Genomic DNA, 24,135 nt, shown 5'->3' on the forward strand with positions numbered 1-24,135 from the left:
CCTGTCTCACTTCTTCCACTTGGCATAATGTTTTTGTAGTTTATCTATGTTGTAGCATGTATCAATACTTTGCTAATTTTTATCGCTGAATAATATTCCATTGTACAGATACACCACATTCTGTTTCACCAGTTGTTTCCACTTTATGGCTATTATAAACAATGCTGCTATGAGTACTTGTGTACAAGTGGTGTAGACATATGTTGTTAAGTCTATTGGACAGATTTCTAAGAGTAAAAACTGCTGGTTATGGTAATTTGGTGCTTAACGTTTTGAGAAACTGACAGCTTCTAAAGTGTCTGCACCATTTTACATTTCTACCAGCAATGTATGAGGGTCCAATTTTTTCACACCGTTAACAATAGTTGTCGTTTTTGAAAAAAAATACATACTTGTTTTTGCACGTGTGTTTCTATTCAGAAGATACCAAAATGAGGAATTCCTGAGTTGCTGTTTATACGCAGTTTTAGTTTTAATAGATACAGCCAAATCATCTCAGGAGGAGCTATCCCAATTTACACTCAACATGCTTGCAATACATAATACACACGTGTGGTTTGTTCATCTCTGCTAATCTGGTAAATGAAAAACGACATCTTATTTTAAATTTCACTGATTACTAATGATATCAAACATCTCTTCATATGTCAACTGATCATCTGAATCTCATCTTCAGTAATTTACCTATTCACATCCTTTACTGTATTTTTCTCTCCATTCTCATTTTTTGTCTTTTTGTTGACTTTTAAAGTGTTTTTTATTCTGGATATTAATCCTGTCAGTTTTCTGCACTGAAAATATTTCCTGTCAATCTTTTTAAGAAATTTTGGAGCACCATCTTTCAGAATTCTTCTATGCAAAAACATTACTCCCAACTATCAATTACAGTTCTATGATCCTTGATTCCTGTGCTTAAGGGCGTAACTATCCATCCTAAGAGTACTTTTCATTGTTCCCCTGGGAGCCCTATGAAATATGCATACAAATAAGACCTGTAGGTGCCTTTCCTGGGAGGACATGTGAATTAGATTCCCCTTTAGGACATGTACTAGTCAGGTTGTTGTTAAAAAACCACAACAACAAAACGGATATTAGTTATTTTAAGAAGAAAAGGAATTCATGAAATGGGTATAATATAGAATGGTTAGGAAGACTTGAAAACCAGGTTAAGGGAGGAACCAAAGGAGGTAAGCCACAGTTGAGAAGCAATGCACTTAAGACACTGTCTGTTGTGAAATGGACACTCACCTTCATGGCAATGCCACCAATGGATATTCATTGCTACACCACTATATTCTCAATTCTCCAAAATAAATCTCCATTTGATCTTCTGTTTTGAGTCAAATTCACAAGACCGCTTGCAATATTAGTTTCTTGTTAAGACATTGCTTCTAATATAACATGTAAACCAGGCCTGAAGTTGAAAGTATATAGTTGTAGTTATTTCCAGGAACATAATTAGTCTTCTTTGCTACCTAGCAGAAGTATTTTGATGGCTATCTTCCCAATCTTATATTAGGAATAAATACAAAATAAAAATTAAAAGCACCAGTTGGCACATCATTCTATAGGATTAGATTTTTTCTTTTTATAGTATTTTAGATAGATCAAGGTTGTTATGGCTATATTTAAAACAAGCATCTCTCAGAAAAAATATTTCCAATCTATCCTCTTTGCCTATCAAGCAACTGTATTTATCTATTCACCAAGTATTTCCTGAGTCCCTACTATGTGCCAAGCACAGTACTGTGTGCTAGACTTCAGTTAATAGCAAAAACAGATATTATAATTCAGTGAGAAAGACTGTACTATAAAAAAATGGCATGATTCTATGAAAATATATAACAGGAGACCTTAATCTAATGTGGGAAGATCAGAGAACACCTTCCTAAAAGCATAATAATTGAAATGAAATATGAGGGATGTGATAAAGGGTTAATTAGGTGAAACGAAAAGAGATAAAAAGATTTCCAGACAGGAAAGAGTATGGGTAAAGGTCTTACAAAAGAAAAGTAGCAGGGTGAATTTCAGAAATTATAGCTTAAAAAAAGGTATACTTACCAATTTTTTTTAATTATCAAGAACTTGGTAATTATGTATGGGTACTATTTATATCCTTGGTTAATTCCTTTGAGAAGTTTATATAAAATCAATAATGGAAGAAGAGATCAGGTACAGTAACTCTTCAATAATCCATACTAATGGGAAATATTAATATAGATAATCTCAAGCAAAAAACAGCAGACAAAATTATTTTGATTTAGTTTTGAATTAATCCAATACATTTTTCCCATAGGAGATTGATTTGTTTTGCTCAAACTAATTAAAATATTTATTTGTAATATCTTAATAAACATTAGCTAGCAATACAGAAAGATTCATTTTGTGTTTGGGGCATACTTCTGAACACTACAGCTTTGGGTGTTAAAGTCATTAACAAATGCCAAAGCAATCATAGTTAATAACAGTGTCTTATTGTGTCTTAAAACGCACTATAAGGAGTGATAGGAGGGAAATCAAATAAGTTACAGGGGCCAAATCATGACAGGCCTTATATGCCATGCTAAGAACAGATTCTATACGGCATTCAATGGAGGACAAAAAAATGATTTTAAGCAGGGAGCAACCAGATCAGTTTTGGGAGATAGCTAAGAAAACATAGGTAAGGGGATTGGTTAAGCAAATATTTTAGATATCCTGGAAAGGGATGATAAAGAACTGACTAAGACAGAAGCAGTAGAAGTAGAAATGAGGGGACAAATCACTGATAAGATGCAGTCACCAATGAGAGGTAGGGGATAAGGAAAATGAAAGAATCTAGAAAGACTCCCAGATTTCTGGCTTACATGACTAAGAAAGTTCCCCATTTTCACCTAAATAGGGGATACAGACTTAGGGAAAAGACAATTTCCTCAATTTGACTTTCCAGGTAACACACCCAGTAAAAATTAAATATGCCTGGAGAACTGAAGAGAGATATGTGTTGGTCACAAAGAAGTAATAGGAAGTGGCAGTATCTGAGGTAACTGAGTGGATGACTCACTTGGGGAAACATTACGGAGGAGAGAAACTAAAGAAAAAAGGTCACAAACAGGATTATTGATGACGCTTACCAAAGCAGGTAGGAACAGAAATCAACCTTAGGATTTGAGGTATAAACAGAAAGAAAGTAGAAGCTGTGAAATTAGCCTATTAATTAAGAAGTTTAGTTTTAAAAGAGATCTGAGAAAAAGAAGATGACATGACATAGAGGGAGAAAGTTTACATTTTCATATTATTTTTCAAATGGTAAAACTTGAACATATATATGTATGTATACAGTACAAATATATGCATATATGTACACATACACATATATATACACAAAGGGGAAGAAGAGAATGGAATGGAATAGTTGAAAATATGAGCAGATCTTTTAAAGCATGATATCAAAGACAAAAACTGTAAAATATACATTTGATTACATAAAAACTGAAAGTTTTGCAAAACTGAAAGATAAATAGTAAAAGTTTATAACATATAGCCAGAGAAGGGTTAATAATGATAATAAAGACACTCACAAATATTTCAGGTGAAATATGAGCACAGGATGAGAACAGGTTACTTATTAAAAATATAAAAATTGCCAACATAATGTTCAACTTTTGCTAGAAATAAAATTAATTAAAAATATGAGATGCTATTTCATGCTGATTAACTAAAGCTGTGAAACTTACAATAACTCATTCTCATAATGTTTCAGTGAAACACTCATGTTATTTGTACTATTATGTGCATGGAAAACATGTACCAGAAGTCTAAAAAAATAAATCTACAAGAATACTAGTCTCAACACTTTTCAAAAAAAGAATGAAAGCAACCTAAATGCCCAACAACAGGAGCTGCCTTTTTAAAGACAGTAAATAATCATACAATGGAACACTAGTATTTGCTAAAGCAAACAAGGAAGGAAAAACCAGAAGTTGTTGGGATTGTGGAACAATGAGAACTCTCATATGATGCTGACAGTAACGCAAATTGGTACAACTTCAGAAAACTATCGACTGTATCTATTAAAGCTGAATGTCCACAACTAGATATATACTCAATAGAAATTCATACATATTTTCACCAGAATACATGTACCAGAACGTTTATAGCAGCACCATTTATAATAGCCCCCAAATGGAAACTTAACATATACCAACAACAGAATGGATAAATTATGATATACTCAAACAATGGAATACAATACAGCCAAGAGAACAATTTCTAACTATACTCAACCATAGGGATGAATCAGACACAAAAGAGTACCTACTGTATAACATTTATAAAACAAGCAAAACTAATTAACGCTATTGGAAGTAGGAAGAATGGTTACTATTGAAGTGCAGAGTTAAAAAAATTAGTTCTATACATGTTATTATTTCAATAAACTTAACAAACTGAATGTTAAAAAAATATTCCCTACAGAATAACATCTGACTGCATGGAAAAATTCATGCTGTAAAAATGAAAAAATACAAAACAAAGTATAAGAATGTATACTTAGATGGCAGATTAGGGTAATGGTTAAAATTGCAGGCTCTAAAATCAAGCCTACCTAAGTTTGAATCCCAGTTATGTGCTGTTGGGCAAATTACTTAACTGCTTCAGTTTCTTCACCTGTAAATGGTGTTAACAAAAGTACAGACCACACTGGGTAATGAGGTGGATCAAATAAAATAAACCAGGTTAAAGCACTTATAATAGTGACTGGCACGTGGTAAGTACCATACTATTATTGGGTTGGCCAAAAACTTCCTTCAGCTTTAAGTAAAAATAAGAGACACATTTTTCATTTTTACCAAGAACTTTATTGAACAACATATTCACCCTTTTGTTCCACTACCTTCTGCCATTTTTCAGGCAACTTCATAATTCCATCTTCCCAAAACTTTTAATCTTTTTGACCAAAGAACTGTTCCAGGTGCCTTTTACAGTCTTCCAGGGAATTGAAATTTTCTCCATTAAGAGAATTTTGTAAAGACCAAAATAAATGGAAATCCGAAGGTGCAATGTCTGGTGAATACGGCGGATGAATCAGAGCTTCCCAGCCAAGCTGTAATAGTTTTTGTTTAGTCATCAAAGAAACATGTGGCCTTGCAGTATCCAGATGGAAGATTATGCGTTCTCTGTTAACTAATTCCAGACGCTTTTCATCGAGTGCTGCTTTCAATTGGTCTAATTGGGAACAGTACCTGTTGGAATTAATTGTTTGGTTTTCCAGAAGGAGCTCATCATAGGGGACTCCCTTCCAATCCCATCATATACATAACATCACCTTCTTTGGGTGAAGACCAGCCTTTGGTGTGGTTGGTGGTGGTTCATTTCACTTGCCCCACGATCTCTTCCGTTCCACGTTATTGTACAGTATCCACTTTTCATGGCCCATCACAATTTGTTTTTAAAACAGAACATTTTCATTATGTATAAGTAGAGAATCGCATGTGGAAATACGGTCAAGAAGGTTTTTTCACTTAACTTATGTGGAACCCAAACATCAAAGTGATTAACATAACCAAGCTGGTGCAAATGATTTTCAGCGCTTGATTTGGATATTTTGAGTATGTCGGCTATCTCCCGCGTGGTATGACATTGATTGTTCTCAATTAATGTCTCGATTTGATCACTATCAACTTCAACTGGTCTACCCAACCGTGGAGCATCGTCCAGCGATAAATCTCCAGCACGCAAACTACTTTTGAGACGTTTGATTAGTCACGGCAACTTCTCCATATGCGGCACAAATCTTTTTTTGCATTTCAGTTGCGTTTTTACCTTTCTTGAAAACTAAAGCATAATATGCCGAAAATGTTCTTTCTTCCATCTTCAGTATTAAAATGGCTACACAAAAATTCACCAATTTTGATGGTTTTTCTATAAACACACACTGATATGACAGCTGTCACAATACAATCTAACAAAATTGTTTTGAATGAAGTTAAAGACAAATAAACGCTACTAGAGCCATCTTATGGAAAAACCAAACGAACGTTTTGGCCAACCCAATATTATTATAATCCCATTTTTGTTAAAACTAACCCATATATTTTTAAAAAGGATATATCGAAGAAAAAAATGCTAACTGGTTATCTGTGAATGGTGGGATTCTGGTTGAGATTTTTCTTTTCTTTTTATTATATGTAAGTAATGGTGAGTAGAAAATTTCCCATAATTGTTATTATGAAAATTCATTTGTTGAAAGAAATGGTTGAATACACTCACTCCAGGTTAAAAAAAAAAAAAAAGCAAGTGTCAGTGCCTGGGTTTTCTGTGAAAGCAAGAAGTTTCTCTGAATAATGAGGTGGTGGGAAGGAATTAGATGTTCCAGAGAAAAATATCCAGAAGGGAGAAGTGATCAGGGTAGCATTCTGTTCTAGTGAATGGTCAAGAAAGAAGACCTCTAATCAAGAGTACAATCAGAAGGACATTTGAGAAAAACTTTAATGTCTCATGAGTACTAAATTGTTTACCTTTTGGTATATTATATAAATGATCCTGAATTTCCTTTAAGCAATTTTCAGTCAGTTGTACTTTGCTAATAACTAAATGCTTTTGCGTGAGGGATTTCTTTTATGAAACACTCAGAGGAGAAGATCCCACTTGAGATATTTTAAACTAAGGAATAGTACCCAGCTGTATCTCAGATTCTATCATTACTCTAGAATTAAATCAAGGAGGTATGCTAACCATAACTGTCCAACTATCAATGTGAGGTAGTAGGGAAAAAATGTACATTACATGGAAAACCTGTAGGTGCGGACAGGTTTGCTAATAATGGAAAAGAGGTTCCAGGGGGTCCTCTGGAAAGAACAGGGACATAGGCAGTTTAAAATGTGATTGAACTTGGACAGGTGATAGAACTTTTCTGTATTTCAGTTCCTTCGCATGTGTTTCAGTTGTCTATCACTATGTAACAAACACCAAAACTTAGTGTTAATTGTGAGCATATTTTGCTCACAATTCTGTGGTTCAAGAATTTGGTCAAGGTACAGTAGGAACTGCTTATCTGGGGTCTGGGGTCTGGGGTCTGAGCTGGGTGACTCAAACAGCTGGAGGATAGCTGGAACAGCCCAGCTGAAGTCATACGTCTGGTGTCTCACTTCTCACTGCTGGCTGAGTCACTCACTCATCTGGCTTCAGTTGAAGCCTGGGCTGACTGAAAGGGCTAAGAAAGTGTCACTCACTTGTCTAGTGCCTAGGTGCTACTCCATATGGCCTATCTCTAACTCCCTCTGTCCCTCTGTCTCTGTCTCCCCCCCCACCCTTTCTCTCTCTGTCACTTTTCTCTCTTTCTCTTTCCAAGTGGCTAGTTGGGCATGCTGGTCTCAAAATAGTCAGACTTCTTACACAGCAGCTGGTTTCTATAAGAGCACAGGCTATTAAACCTTTTAAAAGCATAAGCCTGGAATTGACCCAGCATCACATCCACCATATTTATTGCTTAAACAATCATATGTCTAGCCCAGATTAAAGGGAGTGAAGAAATCAACTATGCCTCTGGATGGAAAGTGTGGTTAAAAATTTGCAGCCATCGTTACTCTGTCACAGTATCCTCTGGCCACATATTATTTACACTTCTCCATTTTCAAAATACACTTAACCCCTCCCAAGGCCCCCCCAAAGTCCCATTACAACATCAGCTCAGAGTCCAGGACCTAGTCTAAATCAGGTGCAGATGGAGAGAAGGCTCCTCAAATCCAGTTTCTTGTCTGCAGCTCCTCAGGTATGATTCCTCTAATTTGACGACCTGTGAAGATGCAAGCTATCTGCCCAATACAAACCCAATATACAATGGTGAAGCAAGGAACAGGAAAATTGCAAGGGACACTACCATCCAAAAAGGGAGAAAACAAGAGGTACGTAACAGTCATTAGTCAATAGCAAGTCTGAAATCCAGTTAGGCACAAGTCACCAGTTCCTTGACTAGTCCTGGAAGTGGTTCTCCATATCTCTTAGCTCTACTCTCTGGCTTCTTGGCTGCATCCTGAGTCATCCTTCATTTTCCATAACAAATGGCCTATGTTTAGAGCTGAGTAGCTTCTCAGCCTGCTTCCTTTCCACAGGAGGTTGAGGGCGCAGAGACTTCTTTTCATTATGACTTCTCTCTGCCCCTTTCCTTTTAAAACCCTAGATTTCATGTTATCATATTATAATCAACTCCAATAGACAAAAGCCATGTTCACATTTCTCTCTGAAAGGCCATTCTCTACCTTGGGCCTCATGTAAGGCTGCTATAGCAGGGGTTCCCAACCCCCAGGCTGCAGACCAGTACCAATCCAAGGCCTGTTAGGAACCTGGACGCACAGCAGGAGGTGAGCAGCGGGCGAGCGAGCGAAGCTTCATCTCCCGCTCCCCATCACTCGCGTTACCACCTGAACCATCCCCCCCACAACCTCCCCCCACTGCTCCATCTGTGGAAAAACTGTCTTCCATGAAACCGGTCCCTGGTGCCAAAAAAGGTTGGGGACTGCTGTGTTACAGGACAAAGTCCTCATTTCTAGAAACCCCAACTGTCTAATTGACAGGGTCTGTAAGACACACACTCAAGATTCTTATAAGCCTTTTTAGTCTAGTTGAAGGTCTATGATGTAGCACTTTAAATCCTCTTCTTAGTAAAGGATCTTATGGCATTTTAAATCGTATTTATCAAAAGAGGATAAAATGGTCAAGATACAAATAAAAATTGCCCAAAAATAATAATAATAACTGCAGGCAGCTTTCTGAAACCCTCCTTCTTGCACCTAGTAATCTAAAGAGAGTTATCTCTTTTATCAAACAATAGTTCTCTTGTGAATTATGTAGGCCAATGCTCCTTATATTTATATAGATTAAATTCCTGTTAGAATTCAATGCTAAACTTCTGTTAGAATTTCAGTGAATTCGGAAGAGGTTCTATACTGTATACTCCCTTGCCATGTAAAAAGTGCTAAATTTTATGCTCAAATATAATAACTAGCCTCACCATCAGTTTTCTGGTTCAATCTTAATCTACTTTATTTTGAGGGTCCTGTTTATTTTAAAAATTTTACTTTAAAGACAATATGATTTATGTATATGCCTTCTATCACAAAACACTTGAAATCTTTTTTGGCTGTGGTAATGGCGGTGGGGGGTGGATGGTGTTGAGGAGGTACCAGAGTGATTAATAAATAAATGAAGGTTGAATAGAAAGTTCCATTTCTGGCTTAGGAAAATGAAAAGCTCCCCCCACCCACCACCCCAGGGTTAAAAAAGAAAAAAAAACAATGTCTGTGATGATCAGTTTTATGTGTAAACTTGGCTAGGGTATAGTCTCCAGTTATTCAATCAAACACTAATCTAGGTGTTGCTGTGAAGGTATTTGGTAGATGTGATGAAAAGTCCACAATCAGGTCACTTCAAGTAAAGAAGATTATCCTAGATAATCTGGGTGGGTCTGATTCGATCAACTGAAAGGCCTTGAAGAGCAGAACTGAAGCTTCCCTGAAGTCAGCCTGTGGACTTTAGCTTCAGCCTGTGCCTGAGAGTTCCAGCCTGCCCTTCCTGACGGCCTGCCCCATGGATTTTGGACTTGCCTAGCCAGCCCCCATAATCAATAAGTCAATTCCTTGCAATATATCTCTTAATATATAGCCTATTGATTCTGTTTGTCTGGTGTAACCCTGGCTGATAGAGTACTGAGTTTTCTACCACTGGTAAGATTATTATGCAAGAGATAAGTAAATAAAGTAAAACATTTACAGATTTTTTAGAAAAGCAGCCAATATGGCATAGTGGTTAAGAACACAGACTCTAGAGTCACACTGCCTGGGTTCAAATCCCAGCCTGACTACTTACTAACCATGTGGCTTTGGACAAATTACTTAGCCTCTTTGTGCCTAAATTTCCTCTTGTATAAAATAAGAGCAATCATAGTTCCTATGTCAAAGGGTTGTGAAGATTAAGTGGGTTATTATACATATAGCACCAACAACAGTACTTGGCACATAGGAAAAGCTAAGTAATAGTCTAAAAAGTGATATGGTAGGTAGACAGATCTTCTAAGGGCTCTTTGGATTCTAGGACAGTTTCAAATGTACAATTTTTAAAAGAAAATTATCATTACCATGTTAGGAGAGCAGAATAACTAGTGATTATGAGTAGAAGGCCTAGAACAAATTGACTAAGTTTGCATTGCACAAAGCTCTGCCATTTAACTGTGTGACCTTGTTAAACTTCTCTAAGCCTTAATTTTCGTACTAAAAAAAAAGTGATGATAATAATAGTATTTACTAATAGGGTTATGGTGAGAAATAAACGATATAAGCTGCTTTATGCAATTTTTAAAGTTTTGGTGGATAACGCTAAAATTTCCCACTGTATTTTTATATCTTTTTATTCTTGATGATCCTGAAGTTATGAATATGTCAGCTCCTTATAATCTAATATAACATTACTCCAGTAGATTAATTTGCTGTTTCTAGTTGTCCATTAACTTGCAATTCAGACAACTTGTTAAAAAATGTGCCCAATCTATACACAAAGTGATTAAGGATTTCCCTTAAAAACTATAGCTATATTTATTGACCATCTTCTAGGTGCCATGAGAAACACATCATATACGATTCCTAAATCTCACAACTCAGCACTATCTCCATTTTGCAGATTAGGAAAGATTTTGAAAGTACCTGTGTGAACTGATATAAATACGCTGTAACATCTATTATTATTTCTTTGAGAACACTTTTATTACTTTCTAGATCTCAGTGTGATCCAGACACCAGGTTAATAATATTAAGTGTCCAGGCAAGTAACCTCTGATCACCTAAGTAGCTAGCTTCTAAATTCTCAAAGGCTTTTCAGGTAATTGATTTTTTAAAAGGGGGAGGGGAATAATTCAATTCCTTTCTCAATTAGATAAATTTAAATCAGCTGTTAATAAAAGCTATAGTTCCACAGAGAATAAGAACACATTCCCATTTAACTATGCAAGTATGAATATTTTTAAATTCAAGAAGAGATACATATTTAAACTGAAGTATATTTTAATCTACAGAATATATAAACCAACATGATCCCACTTGGTCTTTGGCTATCACTATTAATTGAAAACTCATGCCACTAAAATACATTTAATATTTGCCTTTTTATCTGAAAATTATATTGTTAAATTCTAATTTTTTTTTTTTTTTTTTTTTTTTTTTTTTGTGGTACGCAGGCCTCTCACTGTTGTGGCCTCTCCCGTTGCGGAGCACAGGCTCCGGACGTGCAGGCTCAGCGGCCATGGCTCACAGGCCTAGCCGCTCTGCGGCATGTGGGATCTTCCCAGACCGGGGTACGAACCCGTGTCCCCTGCATCGGCAGGCGGACTCTCAACCACTGCACCACCAGGGAAGCCCTATATCTCTTATATTTAACACTACAAATAAAACTAGGCTATTGTAGTTCATTTAATATACATGTTTATTTAGTATGTATATACTCCAACCTTTCTAGTTTAGTATCTATATTCACTTAATATATACATTTACACACTACCCTATCTTAGACACTTACTTGAAAGATTATACCCTAGACCCATTTCATTCTATCCTCTCTCTGACAACCATCTATCTATCTTTTTAGCTCACTCACTTTAATATCTCAACTCCAACAATCTTCAGACCTTATCAAGGTCTCCAATTCTTTTCACTCTACTTCATATCCTTATATCCTTTTTCCTCCTTAAAAGCATAAATCCCAAGGCCAAGCATTATGATCACCTCCTTGCACAAACTTTTAGCCACTTGCCCCTCTCTCATTTTAAGACTTTTTTATGTTTTTATGTTGTTACATACTGATTTACTTACCGGCAGACCAAGTTTTCAAACGTGTTGTATTCTAAAAGCTGAACTGCATTAAGTGTAGGTTACATTCTCTGCGTCATGACTGTAAGTAACTATAATACAGCAAGAAGAGGAAAAAAAGAACACTTTCTCTTTTTTTTTTAATCCTGGCTTCACGTTTTATCCAACACAGATTTTAATTACCTGCCTAGCCACCGAAGGCAACTGAAATGGCCACGTGTACAGTAAGTCACAGACCAGTTTACTTTAGGTGAGAGATGAAAAAGGGAAGAAAATGTAGTCAAAGAGCAAAACAGAAAGTTAAAGAAAAAGGGGTGCACATTGTTAAAACAAATGAGAAGACAGGTTGAATATAAAAAAAGAAAAATACACAATTGCATAAGGTTCCTGGGAAAGCAAGAGAGGATGGGATCCAAAGTAATGGTAGACGGGTTTGCCTTGCAGAGAAAGATGTGTGACGTGGTGGGTTTTTAAAATATGTCAAAAATTCTTTGAACTCCTTCCATCAAAGGGTGCAATCTAATACACCTTCTTCAAATATGGACTCATCTCAGTGACTCACTTCTAACGAACAGAATGCAGAAGAAGTGACATTGCTTGACTTCTAAGGCTAGGTCATAAAAGGAGATACAGCTTCCACCTGGCTCTTCTCCCTCTCCCCTGGAACTCAACCACCATATTATAAGAAAGCCCAAGCCACGTGTAAAGGCCACCTGTAGATATTCCAGCTGAAAATCCCAGCTAAGGTTCCAACCACCTACAGCCAGCACAACAAGGAGATATGTGAATGAGCAAGTCTTTAAGCGATTCTAGGCCCCAACCTTTGAGCTGAGCTAGTTGTTGTCAAACAGAGCAGAGATGAGATGTCCTTGTAGAACTCTGACCAAAGTGCCCTTTCCTAAGCAAAATAAATGTTGTCATTGCTTTAAGCCACTAAACGAGAGATGTGATTTAACAATAGATAAATGGAATAGACAACTCCTCTATTATAACAGAATAACAAGATAAAGTTAAAATATAGGACATCTGGATGTTTGATATAAGAAGTTGAAGGGGTTCTTGTCTGATACCTTTTATTTTCTTTGCGAAATACGAGGCAAGACCATTGCTTAGAATGAGAGACATAATGGGGATTTCAGAAGTGTAAAGAAGAGAATGAAATAGAAATTGTAATGAATGGGAAACAGAGTTAATCAGAGAAATGTGGTTCAACTGTCAAGTCATGTTGACAGCCCATTTGAGGTTGAATTTATAGTGCCCCTTCCATGTGGCTTTCTCCAGCAGTGCTTAGCTCCTGGCTGAAAGCACTAAGAAAGTGCAAGTTAAGTTTATCAACTGGACTTCTGTAAGGAAGGATGTGATAAAAAGAGAAAAGTGCAAAGGATTTCAGGGACCACGTAATCTAAACTGGTTAAGAAAAAATGAAGCGAGAGGTTCTAATGAAGAATGATCATAATGGGAATATTTAAAAAGCAAACAATAAGGAGAGGACACTGTAATCAGAGAATGACATGCCTACAATAGTGATTCTTGCGCAGTTAATGAGTATGACAAGGTTGCTGGTGAGACTGGCTATCTGAACTGAAGTGAAGAGAAGGGGATAACGATAATGTGGTCAAGGAATTGAGATGCAATGATAATGGATGAGTCATCAAGCAGAAGTTAAAGCCATCAAGGATGATTACAGGGCTTACAGTATAGAGAAACTTTGTGACCCAAAGTTTTTGATGAATGAAAGTAAGTGAGCCAGAGATTGGTAAATGACAGCAACATAGACGAGGAACATGGTGATACAGCTGAATAGTATAGGTCTTGTCTTGGTCTGTTTGGGCTGCTGTAACAAAATACCATAGACTGGGTGACTTATAAATAAAAGAAATTTATTTCTTACAGTTCTGAAAGCTGGAAATTCAAGATCTGGTGCCGGCAGATTTGGTGTCTGGTACCAGCCCACTTCCTCATTGACAGCCGTATTCTCACTGTTAACCTCACAGCTAAAGGGGCAAGGGAGCTCTCTCAGCCTTTTTTATAATCCCATTCATGAGGCTCTGCCCTCATGACATAACCACCTCCCAAAGATCCCACCTTCAAATATCATCAACTTGGGAGTCAGGATTCAACATATGAATCTGGGGGATATACAAACATTCAGGCCTCAAACGAGGAGAGTTTTTTTAAGAGGTTGGGAGCATAACAGTTTTTCCTAATCTAATGTCTTCCTAGCTGAAGCCTGAGACCAATCTCTCCCTACCAATTAAAAGTGATATAATTTTGACATATAAATGTCGAATAAACTACTATGTGCTAAGAAGAGAGGGAAAGAGGTACCCTCTTATCAAATAAATCAACTACTAGACCCAAATAGTCAATATATTACAGAGAAAGTACCTGCTAACTGGGGAGGGGGGAGGGTAAACATTTCTAAAAGAAGCTTGAAGTTTTTTATCCATTTAATTATCCATAGTTTTAGCTTCCACTATGAGCTGGGAACTGTGTTTGGGGGATATCTACCTAAACAAGGTAGATATTGTCTCTGCCCTTACATATCACAATGTGTAGTAGGAGAAACAGCTGAGAAATCAATGCTAGTATAAGTGCTAGAGTTACAGATGTAAACATCTCCAAAATGGACTCAAAACCAATTTCTATTTCAGTCAGTTACAGTCTATTTCCCAAGATGATCTCAGAAATTCTATACTTATTCCCATATAAACTCCTATGTTGTATTTTCACCCTAGTATCAATCTCAGGCACCTGTGTATCATTGTACATTTTTATCATAAATATCTGAATGTATCTGTCTCCCAGCTTAAGGATAGGAACTAAGTCTTACATTTATCCTCATATTTGCATTTATGGACTAACACAATGCCTGGTACAAGGTAGGCACTTACTAAGTACTGATTGAGAATAACTTAAGGATTGAATGAATGACAAACAAATGACTATTCTGTCTCTGCATCATTCTATCAGTTGAACTATAGCTTATTTAGTAACCTCAAGACTACAGCCTAAAGAGAGATTCATATTCTTCCCCAGTTTAACCTTTCATGGCTTCTATACATCTAGGGAGCTGAGCTAGGACAGGATCCTAGCTGAGCTAGGATTGGAGGAGCTAAATTAGCAGAATTGGCTCTTATAAAAGAAGCTAAGTAATATCTGTATAAACAGTTTCTTTCAATTTTGTGGCTCACATACCACAACGGTCTGCTGATGCTATATGGTCTTCTACTTGAATAAGTGGAAATTGAATACCCATTAAGTAGAACCTTAAAATAATGAGATCTCAAGACAGTATCTTTGTTTCTGAGTCAAAGTCCAGATGGAGAATACAGACTTGCCAAGGACTCATAGGTTTAGATTCAACAGTTGTTTTACTAGAAAACAAAAATTTCAGAAGTCATTGAAAAGTTAACATTAAATGAATAGTAGGCAACAGGGAATACAATCTTAAACCATAGCCATAAAGCCTGGGACTTTATACCTGTAACAGCAAATCAGCTAAAGATATGGCATTTACATTGGATTTTATAAGGCAGCCCTAATGTCAAATGTGCTACTGAATTATCCTTCATTGTGAACTGTCAATTAGTTCATTTCTCTCTTTAAAGGAGTCCCCTTTTTTTTTTTCTGGCCACGCCACTCAGTATGTGGGATCTTAGTTCCCTGACCAGGGATCAAACCCGTGCTCCCTGCAGTGGAAGCGCAGAGTCTTAACCACTGGACCACCGGGGAAGTCCCAAGTAGTCCCAAATTTGATTCAGAAAATTATCCACATAGATACAGAACATTACTGAATCTATTATAACCAAAAAGTAAAAAACCAAATTGTTACTGCAGGAAATACTCTATAATATACTTCCTACAAAATTCTCATGATTATGCATTTACTTGTCTAAAGCTTCCACTAGACTATGAGCTACATGAAGACAACTCTGTATCTCCTACACGCCCCCCCAGAAATTAAAAAAAAATGAATTATAATGGATTAAAATATAAAAATTTAAGCTATACCTCCATCTCTAATTTAGCAAGTTAAGTTATACCTCTATATTTAAGCAACTTTTAAGCTATACCTCCATATCAGGGGAAATAATTTATTTTTTGCATTATGGTAGTAAACCTCAATATTAGCAAGAAAGAGGTCTACTAATACTGATGAGTCTTTTTGAAGCTGTAAGGGGCTGAAAGGGTTACAAAACCTATAAAAAGAATAAAAGCGCATCAACACTTTCCAGCAATTTTTAAGTTGATAAAAATACTAGCTGAATTTGTAAGCACAAATGTTTCTACCTTTAAACATAAATAATCAGTTAAATATATTTATTCTCTAAGCCAAGTTTATGAAGGTTTCACTGTACTTCCTTTTATTTGCTCTACAACTAGCTTTTATAAGTTTTGAGGAATAGCCCATGAGTTCTAGTGTTCTAAATGTAGGTGAATAATGCCAGATTTTCTCTGTCTATACTATTTGGTTTATACACTTCAATCGTGTAGCCCTAATCTTTCTAGAATGAAGAGTTCTGGGGTTTTTTTTTTGTTTGTTTTTTTGTTTTAAGTTTATCCTCATACAATAGACCAATTCACTTACTCCCATTAGCCGCCCTGATCTTAACTTTCTCCAGTTCTGCTATAAACAAAACATCATAACTACACATAATACGTTAAGGATTTTACACTAAGAGTAGACTGTTTTATGTTTTGTTTCTAATACACTCCCTTGATGACCAACATTTAAGTGGTCCCTTTACCTACAGCAGAACATGAAAATATCTTCAAAGATCAATACAGTGATTCCAAAATTTGTTTCTTAGGCCAAAACTCAGAGGCTATCGTTATTTAAGTACAGATCAAAAATTTCCCCTAAATAAATTACCTTGTATTTGCTCACACTGAGGATCATTTGCCATTTCTCTACCCACATAATTCCGTAAGACTCCTCTATAATTTATTCCTGTCTTGCTACTTTTAAAATATACCTTCTTTCTTTTAATAAATATATGGGAAAAATTGAATTATAAACCTGGAAAAGGCCACAGCCTCTTTATCAAATTCATCCTTCTCAATTTTATAGTACAGCTTGGAGGTATTAAAACACTTGTCTAAAGCAAACTAATGGAAAGAATTAGAAAAGAGAATTTAGATTTTTCTTATTCTAAGTTCATATTCCTACTATTAAGTCACACTTTAACTTTTTAATATCAATTTTAAAGAACGCTAAGGGAAGAATATTGATATTTACTTAGTACAATATATGTTGGTACTATATTTTACATGTTTTTTCCACTATTCCACATGACTCTACAAAACTCAACAGCATATAGGATGCTTACTTTAATTATAAAAGTAACATTTTATCTGACTTTAAATTATTTTGTTTCTTTAAAAGTTACGCTGTTCTCATCAGTGCTTTGGCTTTTACTTTTTTCAAAACAAAGAAGCTAAACTTTTAGTGGCTACAGTTCTTAATTTATAGAAGTCATGTCAGATGTCATATATAGTTTTATAGCTTCTAAACAGCTGGCCTTAAAAGGGGAGCAAAATGAGGATGAAATTTGGAAAAGATCCTTTGACCATCCAAGGTCATTCTTTCCCTCACAGCTGGGAGAATTATAGACAATCCACACATAAAACAACCAATCAGAAATCATTTTTCAGAAATGCCATAGGCACCCTGAGTTCAATATGCCCCCCCAAATCTGTTCCTCCCCTTATATCCATTTCCTAACTCCATTACTGGCATTACAACCCAGCCACCAAGACACAGAAGCTAAAAACTTGGGAGTTATTCCCAATTCCTCCTTTTCCTCATTCCCAACATGCAATCAGTACAGTACAGTCTGCTTATTTTTAGTTTCCAAATTTCTCACATTTCAGATCATTCCTGTATCCCTACCTCTACCATCTTGATTCAGACCCTCAAAGTCCCTCACTTGAGAGAGGGAGCCTTCTAATTGATCTTCCTGCCTCCAAACACTTCACTTGTTCCATGGTGACATCTTCACATTACCACCAAAGTAATCTCTCTAAAACCCAAATTTTATCATATCTTTCTCTTATTTCACAGTAGCTCCCTAATGTCCATGGGATAAAATTCAAACTCTTTTCATGGTCTCTGTCCATTTCTTCAGTCTCATCTTTCATTGTACAATCTCCCCTCTTCCCTACCACGAACCCCATCCTCTATCATTTAGTCATAATGGACAACTTACTTTCGTCCCTGAATATGTCATGCTGTTTCACCCCTCTGTATCTTTGCTCACTCTGTGTGCTCTCTCTACTCAGAACATACTTCCTCCTGTGATCCTGCTGTTGAACATTTACGATTTTCAATGTTCAACTCCGGGCTCACCTCGTCTTTGCAGTCCTTTTTGAACTTCACTTCCCCCCACCTCTGTGGAAATGACCATACTTTCTATTGGTTCCCCCAGTGAACTTTTACAAAAGCATTTGTAACAGTTTTTTTTTGTTTTGTTTTGTTTTTTGTTTTTCATTAAGTTGTTGACATGTCTGTCTCCCCCTTCTGAAACACAGGTACTTTGGAGCAGATACTGTATCCGATTCAGCCTTTATTCCCATAGACTTGCATAAAGTCTGTCACATATTAGGAACTCAATATGTAGAATGAATGAACAAATGAACAAAGAAAAGAACAATACAGGGACTCTTGAGGAATATTTTTTAAATTAAGATAAAATACTCCAAATAATATGGTACTGACCTAGGTATATTTACCTCCTATAAGTTCCACATTTTCCTATTTAACATAGTTTTTTTCCGTTAAAAACTTAAGATTTATTCCCTTGAGGAAATGTGGACACATATGTGTACTAACATTTATTATCACATAGATATATAGACAATTTTGTAAATTATACTAATTATTTTATTAATTTAATGGAATATCAAAATGACTTATGGTCAACTCCTTACTATCTGAAAGAATCTTAATAGCTATGTTGGCTTACCTAGTATCTTTTCATCTGCTGCTTCTGCCACTCAGCCATGGCTTACTTCTCTAAACTGGCTTTCATGCCTCTAATTATCCTGCTGCTGGCAATGAAAAGCAACAATCTGTTTATATCCTAAGTAGAGGACACTGGCCAGGAGAATGGGAAAAATGGTTCCTGAGCAGGAGGGTAATTTTACACAGTAGATGATCTGCACAAAATGAATCAGAGAATCATGGAACTGTATGAGATAATATGTATTTATCATCCAAATAGTGTGGCTGTTTATTTTCACTTTTTTTTCTTTATTTTTTAACCTAAGGAAGACTACTCCAAAATTCTTCTGGCAATCTATTAAAATGGAATAAATATCTGTTGCTGATTTTCTTTTAAAAAAATATGATAATTGAAAAGTTTAAAGACATAAGATATGAGATCACTGAACTTGTTCCTAATCAACATTTAAATCTATAAAAATTTTCAATAAAAATGTATTCACTGGGATTCAGTATTAAAAACTAATAAATTCTAATTGTAGTAGAGTCCAATAAGGAAATTAACTTTGTACCTAACTTTACAGATTATACACAAATTACTAAACTATAATAATCTGTTCACTAGGTGTATAAATGCTTATTCAGAGGAAATACTGAAGAAATAAGTTAATTTCTAGTATGAAAAAAGACAAATACAGCATTTTGTTCATCTGTACAAACTTGTGAGGATCCACAAATTACCAAGATGATGGAAAGATGGGTTGGCGTTTTTATTACATGTAAAGACAGCTATGCTCTAAACGTGTGGTGTCCAATATACCAAACACTAACTGCCACATGTAGGTTAAAAATTCAGTTTATCAGTTGCCCAGGTTACATTTCAAGTGCTCAATAGCTGCATGTAGCTAGTGGCTACCACATGAGACAATATAAACATTTCCATCACAGCAGCAAGTTTGATTGGATAGTGCTATTGTAAACCATGGTAAAATGCAAATTTCCAAGTACTTTTAAAATGGCAATATAAGTTCAAAAGTAATTTTTCAATTGGCTATTTCACAGAAAGGGAAAGTATACATTTACAAATGAGAAAAAAAGGATTAAACACAAATATTAATGAATGCTTTAAGTATATAAAATTAATTTTCTATGGCTTAATTTGAAATTATACCACATTGAATCTGAAAAGACTTTCAAGGTAATTTAATCCTTCATCCTCAATTTACAGAAATTGAATCCAGAAGACAGTACAAGGAAAAATTAACTCTTTCATTTAAGATATCTACTATATCCAAATAAAGATACTATTGGAAACCACCAAAATTTTCTATAATAATAAACAGATTAAAATGAAGTATAAGCTATTCTGTGTATCTTAGAATCAGATTTTCCATTGGATACAGAGGCTGTTTGCACAGTGGTTAGGATTTCAGGTTCTGGGGTTAACCTGCCTAAGTTCAAACGTTACTCCCTGACTTACTAGCTGTGCAACCTTAGACAAGTCATTTAAGCTCTCTAAGCCTCCTTTTTCTCATCTATAAAATGGAGAAATAACTAAACTGTATCATACAGTTGAAAAGATTAAGTGAAATTATGAATGCAAAGTACTAGAGAACCTGGCACACAGTAAGCCTTTAAAAAAATGCTAGTTTTTATGAAACTTGCATTTTGGTTGAAACTAGTCTACTGGTGACTTTCTTTAACTTCCATTCATCTTCAAAAGTTCTTAAGACAGAGAGACTCTGGAAAACATTCAAAACTCATTATATGAACACTGGCTTACAGGTGGCTCTACCACTTGCAGTCATGGGAGAATCTGCATTCAAATCTCTACCAACACTTTGCCCATAGGTCTCAACACCTTGGCGCTAAAAGTGTAACATAAAGCCCCAAGCAACATGTGGTGGGGGGTAGAGGACATCTAATGTTTTAATGAAATAAACAAACAAAAAACCCCTCCTAAGCTAAAATAGGTGGCATCTGTTTTTATGTTGGGGGCTGTGAGTAAAGTAAAAAGTGGGAGACAGGATAAGTAAAACAATTTTGAATGACAAGTTTAAAATTTCTCAGAGAATTGTACGCTCACTTATTTTTCTAAAATTTATACTTCTGCATATTAGCTGAAGTTTAAATAACTACAGTCAGATTTTGAGACACATATTTTTTACTAGAGTAATTTTTAAAAATACACAGAACAGGTATGTAAAAGTAACAGTTGCTCTTTCATTAAGTTTTAAGACATATCAATACAATTTCCTAGTTCACTACAGTAGAATAATAGGTACCCAACTTAATGTGATCTCCAGAAACTGTGGAGATGAAAATGAAATCTCCCCAGCTTTCAAGTCTTACCCCAGAAAATGTTTTATTCTAAGTGTAGGGGGATAGATTTCAATAGAGTACAACATAAGCACCAGATGGTCAAAGCTAACTAAGACCGTTCCCAAATATTTTTATGCCCAGCTTCATTCTTCTGGAATATTTTTAGAACTAAGCTCCAGAGTCACCTGTATGAGGCATGGGCCAAACCTCAAATCCTAACTGGCCTGATATTTTTATATCACCATTTCAAATCAAACATTTTCCTATTGGTAGTTTTCAGAGTTTTAAGTTCATTTTCCATAATGTTAGCACTTGTCATATTTTGCTTTTCACTTAACTTTTATATGTACATTTTCTCTCTCACACTAGATAGTAAAATTTCTTGAGCTTTACTTACAGAGTCTCCATATGAAACTAATACACTTTGTAGATATTTTGAAAATATTCGTATTAATTGATTATTTATTGATACAGTATTGAGTCAGGGCATCAGATTCTATTCCTTACTCTGATATCACCAATAGCATGATCTCAGCTCCAGCTTATTCAGAGGTCAGGCACTTTGGCTTTGAAATGGAATGATTACACAGGCTGATCTCTAGAATCACTTATATTTCTAAAAGTTTATGCTTTTATGTATCAGCTGAAGTTTAAATAACTACATTCAAATTTTGAAAGGTATATATTTTCAAAAGTAATTTTTAAAAACTATACAGAACAGTTACGTATATGATGGTAAAAGTTGTTCTTTCATTAAGTTTTAAGATATATTGATAAAATTTCTTTGTTCGCCACAGTAGAACAGCAGCAACATGCACCTGATACCATTGCTCCAAATGAAATTACAAACTGATCAACATGTGACACTTGCAATGACTGTCCCAATGAGACATAGCTTGCTATTTTCTTTTATCACTTCACAACATTTATTCAAACTACTATAATGACCTTCAGTTTCCATAAATAAACTTATATAAAAAGCTGGCTAACATACTTAAGAACTAGGCTATCACTAACAGTTAAAGCTTAGGAAAGAATTTATTCATAGGAATAATTTCAAGATATTTTGATAAACATCTAAAGTTTCCTTTCTGTTTCCTGTAAATATTCCAAGATTATCCCATAGCTACGAGCTTCAAATTAATACTGTCTAGGGGAGAATTAGTTTGGTAACTTAATAATGGAAATATATAAATCACAAAAGAGTCTACTATCACTGTTAAAAATACAAACACTGTACAGGCCAGCACTTGTTAATAAAAATTACTGATATGATTTCATTACCAAGCACACTCTTTGTAATACAATTAGCACATGTTTTATCTTTAGCTTTAAATTAAAAAGGAAAATGATGAAAGGCACAAGTAGTTCTTTACTTTCCGCATTAATACTTTTTGTACAGTTAGTTACTACATTTGTGCAATTAAAGAAAAAAAAACACTAAAACTCTACCTCTATATTGGCTTTTTAAAATCTCCATATCACATATTAAAGACATTAAACTTTTCTGGAGCTCCTGAAAATTAACACCAAAACTTTATTGGTGAAACACAAACCACATAATCTGATCTAACTATTCACATTAAACAAAATGAATGACTAGATATTTCCCAATCGATTCTGCTTTACTGATACCGAAAAAAGCTATTTCCTTCATGCTAAATTATGAAATTAACCTAAAACGTAGTAAAAACATAGAAGCATTAAAAGATATTTACACAAACTGGAATAAATTCATCAGGCATTCCCTCAAGTGCTGAGATGTCATTTACTCCCGGTCACACAACGAATACTATTTGTTTTCTGTTCATCCTGAATCATCAAATCTGAGTTGAACCTGGCAAAGGCAAAAACCATCCAGACTGACTGACGGATTGATTGATAGATAAATAAATAAATAAAACCATATAGCCATACAGAAATTCATGACTTTTTACTGTTTGGTGTAAAGTGTAGAGTGCCTGCACTTTCAGCTCTCAGAAGAAATCCACCGTATTCTGGAAGCACTTCAATTCAGAGTGACCTTTAAGTTTTATAGACATTGTAGCAAATTCTTGCATGTCTCAAGAAAAGGCAAACCTGCCTTGCTTTTTTTCTCTAATGGGAAAAGTTTTTGTTTACTCTTATTATATTTTCCACTCCTAATCTGAAAAGACGGAGGATCTCTAAAACGTAGTTGCCCACTTAGGATTAACCTCACCTGCGGAGGACCAGACCCGCAGCCCCTCACCTGATGATAAGGTTGGGATGGACCCAAGTGATGGAGGGAAAAGAGCCAACTCTGCTCACAACACTACCTGTGGCTCCCAAAGAGGGGGCCCGCGTTTTTGGGGGGGGACCGAGGGCTGGGATGGTCCAAGAGACTTCTTTATCCGGACCATATTTGGGGAAGCATCTAAGCATGGGAGACCCCCCCACCCCACCCCCGGCGCGCGCTCTAGTGAAAGACGGAATTGCAGGGACCGCTCTCCTCCCTCGCCCTCTCCATCCGGCCCTCGGCGCTCAGCCCTCGCGCCGGAGCTGGGGGGAGTGGGTGGAAGAGGAAGGGAGCGGGTCCCCAGGGTCCCCTAGAGTGGCTCCCGGCGGCCGCTGCGAGGCCTGGACCGTGTCAGCGGCCTCCGGGCTCCGACCCGGAGGGGCGCTCGGTGCCCCGTTCCGGCCCGCCCGGCGGGCCCCCAGACCCAGCCCTTGACTCACCGCTCTCCACCTCGCTGCCTTTCTTGGCGGTCGCCGCGTTCCCCATGACTGAGACGATGAAAGGAAGGGGTCAGGGAGGGGAAGGGGAGCCGGGGCCGTCCCCGCCGCTCCACAGGCTGAGGCAACTCCTGCTTCTGCACCGGTCAGCGCGGTCAGTGCTCTCGGCGCTGGCGGCCGAAGTGCGGACGGGAAGACTGGGCCGGTTCTGAGGCCAAGGCTTCAGCAAACTCCTCAGCCCCGGCGGCAGCAGCGATATCAACGGCAGCAACGGTGGCGGCGGCGGCGGCTGTGGCTGGCAGACACTCCCCCTTACCCAGCCCCGCCCCCCCTGCGCGCCCC

General features: G+C 36.5%; 1 protein-coding gene across 1 annotated transcript in view; it reads right to left on the reverse strand.

Annotated features, from left to right (window-relative positions):
* PRKACB (protein kinase cAMP-activated catalytic subunit beta) overlaps positions 1-24,071 on the reverse strand; it is a 143,425-nt gene extending 119,354 nt beyond the window's left edge. The window contains exon 1 of the mRNA XM_060139660.1: positions 23,797-24,071. Within this exon, the coding sequence (XP_059995643.1) occupies positions 23,797-23,842 (46 nt within the window). The 5' untranslated portion in view covers positions 23,843-24,071. The remainder of the gene's footprint in view (positions 1-23,796) is intronic.
* Between the last annotated feature and the right edge of the window lie 64 nt (positions 24,072-24,135).

This window comes from Lagenorhynchus albirostris, chromosome 2 (assembly GCF_949774975.1).
Source record: "Lagenorhynchus albirostris chromosome 2, mLagAlb1.1, whole genome shotgun sequence".
Taxonomy (NCBI): Eukaryota; Metazoa; Chordata; class Mammalia; order Artiodactyla; family Delphinidae; genus Lagenorhynchus; species Lagenorhynchus albirostris.